Source organism: Stigmatopora argus, chromosome 3 (assembly GCF_051989625.1).
Source record: "Stigmatopora argus isolate UIUO_Sarg chromosome 3, RoL_Sarg_1.0, whole genome shotgun sequence".
Classification (NCBI taxonomy): Eukaryota; Metazoa; Chordata; class Actinopteri; order Syngnathiformes; family Syngnathidae; genus Stigmatopora; species Stigmatopora argus.
In genome coordinates, this window is record NC_135389.1 from 8,892,905 (window position 1) to 8,905,167 (window position 12,263).

At 40.7% G+C, this 12,263-nt stretch overlaps 2 protein-coding genes across 4 annotated transcripts in view; one reads left to right on the plus strand and one right to left on the minus strand.

Annotated features, from left to right (window-relative positions):
- irf7 (interferon regulatory factor 7) overlaps positions 1-12,263 on the plus strand; it is a 42,710-nt gene that overhangs the window by 17,292 nt on the left and 13,155 nt on the right. The gene's annotated exons all lie outside the window — the stretch shown is intronic.
- Positions 305-2,711, minus strand: LOC144071944 (general transcription factor II-I repeat domain-containing protein 2-like). The gene is made up of 2 exons (XM_077597471.1): positions 909-2,711; positions 305-728 (listed from the first exon to the last, which is right to left on the minus strand). Exon 1 carries the CDS (start codon positions 2,035-2,037, stop codon positions 922-924), a length of 1,116 nt encoding a protein of 371 aa, XP_077453597.1. The 5' UTR covers positions 2,038-2,711; the 3' UTR covers positions 305-728; positions 909-921.

The following is a 12,263-nucleotide window of genomic DNA, read 5'->3' on the forward strand; positions in this document are numbered from 1 at the left end:
ATATATTTGTAGTCAACACATTCCGATAATGATAAAGTGGAGTGTGGCCAATTTGTGGCGTAGAGGTTCGTTCACCTGACTGCCATGTGGGCAGCTGGGGTTCGAATCCCTGTTGGGAAACATCTTCCCATAATTATGTCTATATATTTGTAGTCAAGACTTTCCAATAATGACAAAGTAATGTGTGGCTACTTCATGGTGTAGAGCAGGGGTCCCCAAACTTTTTCCTGTGAGGGCCACATAACTTTTCCCTTCTCTGATGGGGGGCCGGTGTCAGTTTGTAACAGAAAAAGTGTGACGATCGTAGGGGAGCTTAATTTTTTTTTATTGTTTTCCAGAAAGCCACACATAACCAAATAACCCTTTCCAGGTTCTTTACAGAAAAAAGTCAGAAAACAAATAATAAAACTATTAATGAAATAAATAATAACTAAATAACCCTCTCTGAGTTCTTCACATAAAAAACAGGAAATAAATAACACTATTTATGAAATAAATAAGAACTAAATAACTCTCTCTGGGTTCTTCATAGAAAAAAAGCCATGGAACATTAACTTTCTGTTGTGCCATGCACAATCTTAACAGATAAAAGTTCAGCTCAGTTGTCAGAGCAGAATCTCTCTGACACATATGAGCAGTCTCCTAAAGTTCTTGTGTTTCTTCCTTATAATCCTTGTGTTCCAATAGGCTTGTAGACACCGCTGTTTGCAGCTCTCTCATCAACTTCCCTGTGAAAACCACAAAGGAAGCAGGTTGAGAAACTGAACTAAGTGAAACCGCACCTACACAGCACAATACATTTCACTACCAGTATGGTTGTAAAGATGGATTTTATCCCAGTAGATTTTATTATGATTATATTTGTTTATGCTCAGAATGACTCATTCAAATCAGAAAAGTGAGCTTACCTATGTCTGTTCATCAGTGTGAACTGTGGGCCTGCATCTGGCTGGTGAGAAGTTGAATATCAGGTTCCATTCTAGTTACAGCCAGTCTCAAGCACTGATGCAAATGTTCATCTGTCAATCTTGATCTCATCGGAGTTTTCAGCAGTTTCATGCGAGAAAAGGTTTTCTCGCAGATATACGTGCTGCCAAAAACTGAGGACATTTTCATTGCATGTTTTTTGATGTTTGGATATGTGTCGTTTGGGAGGGAGGCATAGAAGTCAATGAGACTGTTGAGATTGAATGCGTCTTTCAGAACATCACAGTTCTGTAACTCAGCCAACTCAAACTGATATGAAGGCTGGGCTTCATCAATGTCGGCAACAAAGGGGTTCTGAAAAAGACGGATTTCTTTTGCATGAACATGTAGTTCAGTGAATCGCACACCGAACTCCGCCTTCAGCATTTCCAGTGCTTCCACGCACTTTTCAGCTGGGAACGGGACCGCTGGGTTCTCTGTCGACAGGTTTTGGGTAGCAGGAAGATGGACAAAGTTGCGCTTTTTCACTTGTTCCAAAAGCAGCGCTAATTTCACCTCAAATGCTTTTATGTGTGAATACATGTCGCAAATGAGTTTCCCTTCGCCTTGTAGCTGCAAGTTAAGGCGGTTAAGTATTTCTGTCACGTCTGTTAAAAATGTGAGGTGCCATTTCCATTCTGGGTTGATCAGCTCTGGGACCGTTTTGTCTTTTAAATGAAGAAATGCGTTAATTTCGGGTAGAAGCTCGTAAAAACGCCTCAAAACTCTGCCCCGGCTCAGCCATCGGACCTCTGTGTAGTACAGCACATCTCCGTGCGTAGACTCCAGTTCAGACAGGAATTCTTGGAACTGCCTGTGTTTAAGTCCCTTTGCCCTGATGAAGTTTATGCACGACACCACGACCTTCATTACAGAATCCCACGTCAACACTTTGCAGCACAGTGCTTGCTGGTGAATTAGGCAGTGGACTCGTAGCGGGGCGGTGAGACCCCTTTTTTCCAACTCACGGTTCATGCGTCCTATTAAACCGCGAGTTTCGCCCACCATGCTAGGAGCCCCGTCAGTCGTGATGCTAGCCAGCTTTGACCAGTCCAGCTCCAACTTCTCCATGGTTTGGCACACTTTGTCAAAAATATCCTCTCCCGTTGTGGTCCCTTTGAGACTTTGGAGGGCTGCCAGATCCTCGCATATCTCAAAGTTTGCGCTAACTCCACGAATAAAAATGAGCAGTTGCGCTGTGTCTTGCACGTCCGTGCTTTCACTGAAAAAAAGTCAAATTCTTTCGTCTTCTGCTGCAGCTGGGCATAGACATTATTCCCGATTTCTTCAACGCGTCTGGTGATTGTACTCGCCGACAGACTTACGGCATTAAATGCATCTTTCTTCTCGGGACACACTTCCTCCACGACAACATCCATACATTTCTTAAAAAACTCTCCGTCAGTGAAAGGCTTACCGTTGCTTGCTATCAGTTTAGCAACCCGAAAGCTGGCCCGAACGGATGCCTGGTTCAGCTGAGCTTGGCGTAGAAATGTAGTCTGCTGAGATAATAGTCCAACTTTTAGCTTTGAGAGTTTGTCTCCTCGTATTTGGCCTTGCACGCTATCGTACTTGTCCTTGTGACGGGATTCGTAGTGCCGGCGAAGATTGTATTCTTTGAATACTGCGACCGTCTCTTGACAGATGAGACAAACAGCCTTTTCTTTGCATTGAACAAAAAAATAATCGTTTGTCCACTGCAGGTTAAATACCCTGCATTCTGAATCAATTTTTCTCTTAACTAACCTTTTCGCCATTATTCCGTTCTCAAACAGGTTCAGGTGGCACAGTTTTTATATGCTTGAATAGCATCGCAATAGCCATGGTACCAGGGCTCCGCCCTCACCTGCGATCGTCCAGATGTCTCGCTAACACTCTGCTCACACATGCAACGGTGGAATGCCCGCATGCATCAAAGGCAAACACTCTCCCCGCGCGTGTCACCAAAGGAGCAATGCGAAGGCCCGATTCACTGGGAAGATTTGTGGGCTCAGCAGGGGTGCAATGAACCAAACACAAGATTAAAACGTCCCAGTCTTCAAGGCCAAATAGGAAAATAAATCCGATAGCGTCTCTGGTATTGTTCAGAGGGCCGGTCCAAATGTGCCGGCGGGCTGCATCCCAAAAAATAAATAAAAAATAAAATAAAAAAAAACAATTAAAAAAAAAAAAAAAAAAAACCATAGCGTCTCTGGTATTGTTCAGAGGGCCGGTCCAAATGTGCCGGCGGGCCGTATCCGGCCCGCGGGCCGTAGTTTGGTGACCGTCTACACTGTAGAGGTTAACTCACCTGTCTGCCATTTGGGCAGCATGGGTTCAAATCCCGGTTGGGAAACATTTTCCCTTAGTTGTTTCTATATATTTGTAGTCAACATCTTCCAATAATGACAAAGTGAAGTGTGGCCGATTTGTGATGTAGAGGTTAACTCACCTGTCTGACATGTGGGCAGCATGGGTTTGAATCCCAGTTGGGAAGCATTTTCCCTAAGTTGTTTCTATATATTTGTAGTCAACACCTTCCAATAATGTTCAAGTCAAGTGTGGCCAATTCGTGTCGTAGAGGTTAACTCACATGTCTGCCATGTGGGCAGCCTGGATTCGAATCCCAGTCGGGAAACACTTTCCCTTAGTTGTTTCTATATATTTGTAGTCAACACCTTCCAATAATGATAAAGTGAAGTGTAGCCAATTTGTGGCGTAGAGGTTCACTCACCTGTCTGCGATGTGGGCAGCCTGAGTTCGAATCCCAGTTGGGAAACCTTTTCCCTTAGTTGTTTCTATATATTTGTAGTCAAGACTTTCCAATAATGACAAAGTGAAGTGTGGCCAATTCGTGGAGTAGAGGTTTGTTCACCTGTCTGTCATGCGTGCAGCCTGGGTTCGAACCCTGGTCAGAAAACATTTTCCCTTAGTTGTTTCTATATATTTGTAATCAACACCTTCCAATAATGTTAAAGTGATGTGTGGCCAATTCGTGGCGTAGAGGTTCACTCACCTGTCTGCTATGTGGCCAGCCCGGGTTTGAATCCCAGTTGGGAAACCTTTTCCCTTAGTTGTTTCTATATATTTGTAGTCAACACCTTCCAATAATGATAAAGTGAAGTGTGGCCAATTTGTGGTGTAGAGGTTCGTTCACCTGACTGCCATGTGGGCAGCTGGGGTTCGAATCCCTGTTGGGAAACATTTTCCCTTAATTATGTCTATATATGTGTAGTCAAGACTTTCCAATAATGACAAAGTAATGTGTGGCTACTTCATGGTGTAGAGGTTTGTTCACCTGACAGCCATGTGGGTGGTTGGGGTTTGAATCCCAGTTGGGAAACATTTTCCGTTAGTTATTTCTATATATTTGTAGTCAAGACCTTCCAATAATGACAAAGTAAAGTGTGGACAATTTGTGGTGTAGAGGTAAACTCACCTAACTGTCATGTGGGAGGCTAGGGTTCAAATCCCAGTTGGGAAACATTTTCCCTTAGTTGTTTCTACATATTTGTAGTCAAGACTGTCCAATAACGACAAAGTAAAGTGTGGCCAATTTGTGGTGTAGAGGTTAGTTCACCTGTCTGTCATGTGTGCAGCCTGGGTTCGAATCCTAGTCAGAAAACATTTTCCCTTAGTTGTTTCTATATATTTGTAGTCAACACCTTCCAATAATGTTAAAGTGATGTGTGGCCAATTCGTGGCGTAGAGGTTCACTCACCTGTCTGCGATGTGGGCAGCCTGAGTTTGAATCCCAGTTGGGAAACCTTTTCCCTTAGTTGTTTCTATATATTTGTAGTCAACACATTCCGATAATGATAAAGTGAAGTGTGGCCAATTTGTGGCGTAGAGGTTCGTTCACCTGAATGCCATGTGGGCAGCTGGGGTTCGAATCCCTGTTGGGAAACATCTTCCCATAATTATGTCTATATATTTGTAGTCAAGACTTTCCAATAATGACAAAGTAATGTGTGGCTACTTCATGGAGGTTTGTTCACCTGACAGCCATGTGGGTGGTTGGGGTTCGAAACCCAGTTGGGAAACATTTTCCGTTAGTTGTTTCTATATATTTGTAGTCAAGACCTTCCAATAATGACAAAGTTGAGTGTAGCCAATTTGTGGCGTAGAGGTCCACTCACCTGACTGCCATGTGGGAGGCTGGGGTTTGAATCCCAGTTGGGAAACATTTTCCGTTAGTTGTTTCTATATGTTTGTACTCGCCGAGCTCTATTCTTTCGGCCTGATCTTACCTCTGCACCCTTGAGGTTAACAGGCGAGCCAGATCAAGGTAAAACTAGTTTTAAAAAGCCTATCTATTGAATCTCCAGTCTCTATACATGATAACTTTTGCTTTTTTTGTGCAAGTTTTCCCTATTTAGCATCAACATGTATCTCTTCCAGCGTGGCCAGAACTCTCACATCCTTGAGCTTACAGGAGAGGAGACGGGACCAGATCAAGGTAAAACTAGTTCCAAAAAAACGCCTGAGCCTATCTGTTGAATCTCCGGTCTCTATATATGATAACTTTTGCTTTATTATTATTATTTTGCATGCATCAGGCCCACGTCCAGACTCTGGATGTTCTCCAACTGGAGGGGACTAGGCAATCTTCCTCACAGAGTGCACACTTGATGATTCCTCTCTTGCATCATGTGGCAAATGGAAACATTTTCCGTTAGTTGTTTCTATATATTTGTAGTCAAGACCTTCCAATAATGACAAAGCAAAATGTGCACAATTTGTGGCGTAGAGGTAAACTCACCTGACTGTCATGTGGGAGGCTGGGGTTCAAATCCCAGTTGGGAAACATTTTCCCTTAGTTGTTTCTATATATTTGTAGTCAAGACTTTCCAATAATGAAAAAGTAAACTGTGGCCAATTTGTGGTGTAGAGGTTTGTTCACCTGTCTCTCATGTGGGCAGCCTGGGTTTGAATCCTGGTCAGAAAACATTTTCCCTTAGTTGTTTCTATATATTTGTAGTCAACACCTTCCAATAATGTTAAAGTGATGTGTGGCCAATTCGTGGCGTAGAGGTTCACTCACCTGTCTGCAATGTTGGCAGCCCGGTTTTGAATCCCAGTTGGTAAGCCTTTTCCCTTAGTTGTTTCTATATATTTGTAGTCAACACCTTCCAATAATGATAAAGTGAGGTGTGGCCAATTTGTGGCGTAGAGGTTCATTCACCTGACTGCCATGTGGGCAGCTGGGATTCGAATCCCTGATGGGAAATATTTTCCCTTAATTATGTCTATATATGTGCAGTCAAGACTTTCCAATAATGACAAGGTAAAGAGTGGCCAATTTGTGGTGTAGAGGTTTGTTCGCCTGTCTGTCATGTGGGCAGCCTGGGTTCGAATCCTGGTCGGAAAACATTTTCCCTTAGTTGTTTCTATATATTTGTAGTCAACACCTTCCAATAATGTTAAAGTCATGTGTGGCCAATTCGTGGCGTAGAGGTTCACTCACCTGTCTGCGATGTGGGCAACCTGGGTTCGAATCCCAGTTGGGAAACCTTTTCCCTTAGTTGTTTCTATATATTTGTAGTCAACACCTTCCAATAATGACATAGTGAAGTGTAGCCATTTTGTGGTGTAGAGGTTAACTCACCTGTCTGCCATGTGGGCAGCTTGGGCTGGAATCCCAGTTGGGAAATGTTTTCCCTTAGTTGTTTCTATATATTTGTTGTCAAGACCTTCCAATAATGACAAAGTGAAGTGTGGCCGTTTTGTGGTGTAGAGGTTTGTTCACCAGACTGCAGTGTGGACAGCTGGGGTTTGAATCCCGCTGTCGTTTGACTGATCAATACACTATGTAGTTCAGTAAATGGATGATCATTTTTTCATTAAAATAAAGACTTAGTCATTTTTTTCAGCAAAACAGTTATTCCGGTCAGCCGAAGGACGAAGACAGTTGTAGAGTGGGGTTTCTGACTGGCGACACCATTCAGTCATTGACTGGTGACGCCGGGACATGGACCCTTGCCTCCCACATGGCAGGCAGGTGACTGACCCACTACACCATGAGGCGCCCCGCCTATACATGGTCATTTGGTGCTTTTATTTAAGGAAAGACTGAATGACTTAGTCTTTTTTAATGGCAAAATAGTTCGTCGTCCACCGAGATTCGAACCCTGCCTGCCTACACAGCAGTCAGGTGAACGAACCTCTACACCATGAAGTGGCCACACTTTACTTTGTCATTATTGGAAAGTCTTGACTACACACGGTTGTTTTTACTTAAGGGGAAAATAATTCTCAACTGGGATTTGAACCACAACTGCCCACATGGCAGTCAGGTGAACAAACCTCTGCACCATGAAGTAGCCACAATTTGTCATTTTTGGAAAGTCTTGACTACACACAGTTGTTTTTATTTAAGGGAAAAATGATTACCAACTGGAATTTGAACCCTGTCTGCCCACATGGCAGGCAGGTAACAGAACCACTACACCATGAAGTGGCCACACTTTACCTTGACATTATTGGAAAGTGTTGACTACATTTATATAGATATATAGATATATAGATATATAGATATATAGATATATAGATATATAGATATATAGATATATAGATATATAGATATATAGATATATAGATATATAGATATATAGATATATAGATATATAGATATATAGATATATAGATATATAGATATATAGATATATAGATATATAGATATATAGATATATAGATATATAGATATATAGATATATAGATATATAGATATATAGATATATAGATATATATATAGATATAATTAAGGGAAAATGTTTCCCAACTGGGATCCGAACCACACCTGCCCACATGGCAGGCAGGTGAACAAACCTCTACACCATGAAGTGGCCACACCTTACTTTGTTGTTTTTGGAAGCGCTTGAGTACACACTGTTGCTTCTATTTAAGCGAAAATGACACTTGAAAAGGAGGATGGATTTTGGTGAGTAAAATATGGCTATATTCCTAAATAATATTTCAATTGTATGAGGTTATTATTGATGATTTTTTGTGTCGCAGCTGTAGCTGCAGTATAGGTTTTATAGCCATAAAATAGTTTTTGGGGGTTGGATTGATTCCGACAGCTGAAGGGGTCGCTAGGAAATTCACAGACAGACATATATATGTGTATATATATACATATATATATATACACATATATATATATATATATATATATACATATAAACATATACAGACGCTCCCCTACTTACGAACGCAATTGGTTCCGAGCGATTGTTCATAAGTTGAATTTGTTTGTAAGTTGATTCAGTGCTATATTTTGTATTATAATTTATGTTTAAGGCCGATATAAGTATATTGAAGGTTTATATAAGTGCATTTGTATGTTTAAGGCTTGTATAAGTAACACGCATTGGTTTGTACTGAAAAAAAAACATTTAATAAAATGGACAGAATATGTACAGTACTGTAGAGAGAGAGAGAGATTTATGTATTAGAAACTGGCCAAAAGAAGCGACCTAATGACGATTGCACAGTTTTCTTCTTTTTTTTCATCATAAATGATGCGGTAGCACTGTATGGCATCATTCAATTGATTTGCAAACTTTGTGCAACGTTCAATATTTGGGTCCTGCTGCTCGATCTTTCTGTTTATAAATGGTACTGACGGTCGAACGATTCAAGTTGTATGCCCGTGAAACGCTCACCACTCTCATCAAGCTTCGTTATTATTGCCTCTCGTTTCAAATGAAATGGCTTGCCTCTTCCTTGCAACTCCCTCAATAGAAGCCCTTAGCTTTTTACCAACCATATTCAATATTGGATGCATGAGATATTTAATGATACAAATGAAAAAGGTTCTTTGCACACTGGAGATACATTCACGCACTTCCGCATTGCAACGAAGAAGAAGGTAGATGCTGGGTGAGCTGAGCTCTCACAGCGCCAGGCGTCGGAATTAGCGGCGGAAAGAAGTACTACTCCGAAAAAGGCGCGAAATACAAAATTGGACTTGCGAACATTTTTGGACTTAAACGCAATTTGCAGACATGTTCGTATGTACCGTTGTTCGTAAGTAGGGGAGCGTCTGTATATAGTAAGGCTTTTTTCTTTAAAAAATCGACATAGTATAGTAAGGCTAAGAAAGTGGAAGAATAAATCTGACTTCTGATTCTTCTCCTAGTTATTGCTGTGGTCCAGTGGCAAAAATATTGGTTCAGAACTTGAGGTGGGAATCAGGAGTGAGTTCAATTCCACTCTTTGCAATTCTCAAATTGTTTATTGAGGTAATGAAAAGGATAGATATAACTTCCAATCTCATCATTTCAGAAGTCACTGTGGTCCAGTGGCAAAGACAATGGGTCAGAACTTCAGGTGGACTGAAGTTCAAATCAGGAATGAGTTCAATTCCACTCTTTGCAATTCTCAAATTGTTTATTGAGGTAATGAAAAGGATAGATATAACTTCCAATCACATTATTTCAGAAGTCACTGTGGTCCAGTGGCAAAGACAATGGGTCAGAACTGCAGGTGGACTGAAGTTCAAATCAGGAATGAGTTCAATTCCACTCTTTGCCATTCTCAAATTGTTTATTGAGGTAATGAAAAGGATAGATATAACTTCCAATCTCATCATTTCAGAAGTCACTGTGGTCCAGTGGCAAAGACAATGGGTCAGAACTTCAGGTGGACTGAAGTTCAAATCAGGAATGAGTTCAATTCCACTCTTTGCCATTCTCAAATTGTTTATTGAGGTAATGAAAAGGATAGATATAACTTCCAATCACTTCATTTCAGAAGTCACTGTGGTCCAGTTGTAAAGACAAACGGTCAGAACTTCTGGTGGACTCAAATTCAAATCAGGAGTGAGTTCAATTCCACTCTTTGCAATTCTCAAATTGTTTATTGAGGTAATGAAAAGGATAGATATAAATTCCAATCTCATCATCTCATCATTTCAGAAGTCACTGTGGTCCAGTGGCAAAGACAATGGGTCAGAACTTCAGGTGGACTGAAGTTCAAATCAGGAATGAGTTCAATTCCACTCTTTGCAATTCTCAAATTGTTTATTGAGGTAATGAAAAGGATAGATATAACTTCCAATCACATCATTTCAGAAGTCACTGTGGTCCAGTGGCAAAGACAATGGGTCAGAACTGCAGGTGGACTGAAGTTCAAATCAGGAATGAGTTCAATTCCACTCTTTGCCATTCTCAAATTGTTTATTGAGGTAATGAAAAGGATAGATATAACTTCCAATCTCATCATTTCAGAAGTCACTGTGGTCCAGTGGCAAAGACAATGGGTCAGAACTTCAGGTGGACTGAAGTTCAAATCAGGAATGAGTTCAATTCCACTCTTTGCCATGCTCAAATTGTTTATGGAGGTAATGAAAAGGATAGATATAACTTCCAATCACTTCATTTCAGAAGTCACTGTGGTCCAGTTGCAAAGACAAACGGTCAGAACTTCTGGTGGACTCAAATTCAAATCAGGAGTGAGTTCAATTCCACTCTTTGCAATTCTCAAATTGTTTATTGAGGTAATGAAAAGGATAGATATAACTTCCAATCTCATCATTTCAGAAGTCACTGTGGTCCAGTGGCAAAGACAATGGGTCAGAACTTCAGGTGGACTGAAGTTCAAATCAGCAATGAGTTCAATTCCACTCTTTGCAATTCTCAAATTGTTTATTGAGGTAATGAAAAGGATAGATATAACTTCCAATCACATCATTTCAGAAGTCACTGTGGTCCAGTGGCAAAGACAATGGGTCAGAACTGCAGGTGGACTGAAGTTCAAATCAGGAATGAGTTCAATTCCACTCTTTGCCATTCTCAAATTGTTTATTGAGGTAATGAAAAGGATAGATATAACTTCCAATCACTTCATTTCAGAAGTCACTGTGGTCCAGTTGCAAAGACAAACGGTCAGAACTTCTGGTGGACTCAAAGGTAATGAAAAGGATAAATATAACTTCCAATCATGTATAGGCGGGCCGCCTCGTGGTGTAGTGGGTAAGTCACCTGCCTGCGACGTGGGTGTCGAGGGTTCACGTCCCGGTGTCGCCAGTCAACGACTGTATGGTGTCGGCAGTCGGCCGCAGGCCGACTGTCGAACACCACCAGGAACCCCCCCTCCCAACTGTCTTCCGGTCAGCCGAAGGCTGACCGGAAATATTGTTTTGCTGAAAAAAATGACTAAGTCTTTATTTGAATGAAAAAAGGATTACCCATTTACTGAACTACTAGTGTAGTGATTAGTCAAACGAGAGCGGGATTCAAACCCCATCTCCCACATGGCAGTCAAATCCACTAACTTGAGGTCTGTCTGACCCATTGTCTTTGCCACTGGACCACAGTGACTTCTGAAATGAGATGATTGGAAGTTATATTTATCATTTTCATCACCTCAATAAACAATTTGAGATTTGCAAAGAGTGGACTTGAACTCACTCCAGATTTGAACTTGTGTCCAACTTCAATTTCAACCCATTGTTCTTGCCACTGGACCACAGTGTCTTCTGAAATGAAGTGATTGGAAGTTATATTTATCCTTTTCATTACCTCAATAAACAATTTGAGAATTGCAAAGAGTGGAATCAAACTCACTTCTGATTTGAACTTGAGTCCACCTGAAGTTCTGACCCATTGTCTTTGCCACTGCACCACAGTAAAGTTGGAAATTGTATTTATCCTTTTCATTACCTCAATAAACAATTTGAGAATTGCAAAGAGTGGAATTGAACTCACGCCTGATTCCCACCTCATGTCCTGACCCAATGATTTTGCCAGTGGACCACAGCAACAACTAGAAGGTGAAGAATCAGAAGTCAGATTTATTCTCCGACTCTCTTAGCCTTACTTGCTATGTCATTTTTTAAAGAAAAAAAGCCTTACTATACTATGTCGTTTTTTAAGAAAAGAAGCATTACTATACAATATTGTTTTTTAAGAAAAAAAGGCTTCCTCTACTATGTCGTTTTTCAAGAAAAAAAGCCATGCTATACTATGTCGTTTTTTAGGAAAAAAGCCTTACTATACTATGTCGTTTTTTAGGGGGGAAAGCCATACTATACTATGTCGTTTTTTAGGGAAAAAGCCTTCCTCTACCATGTTGTTTTTCAAGAAAAAAAGCCATGCTATACTATGTCGTTTTTTAGGGGGGAAAAGCCATACTATACTATGTCGTTTTTTAAGAAAAAAAGCCTTACTATACTATGTCGTTTTTTAAGAAAAGAAGCCTTACTATACAATATCGTTTTTTAAGAAAAAAAGGCTTCCTCTACTATGTCGTTTTTCAAGAAAAAAAGCCATGCTATACTATGTCGTTTTTTAAGAAAAAAAGCCTTACTATAC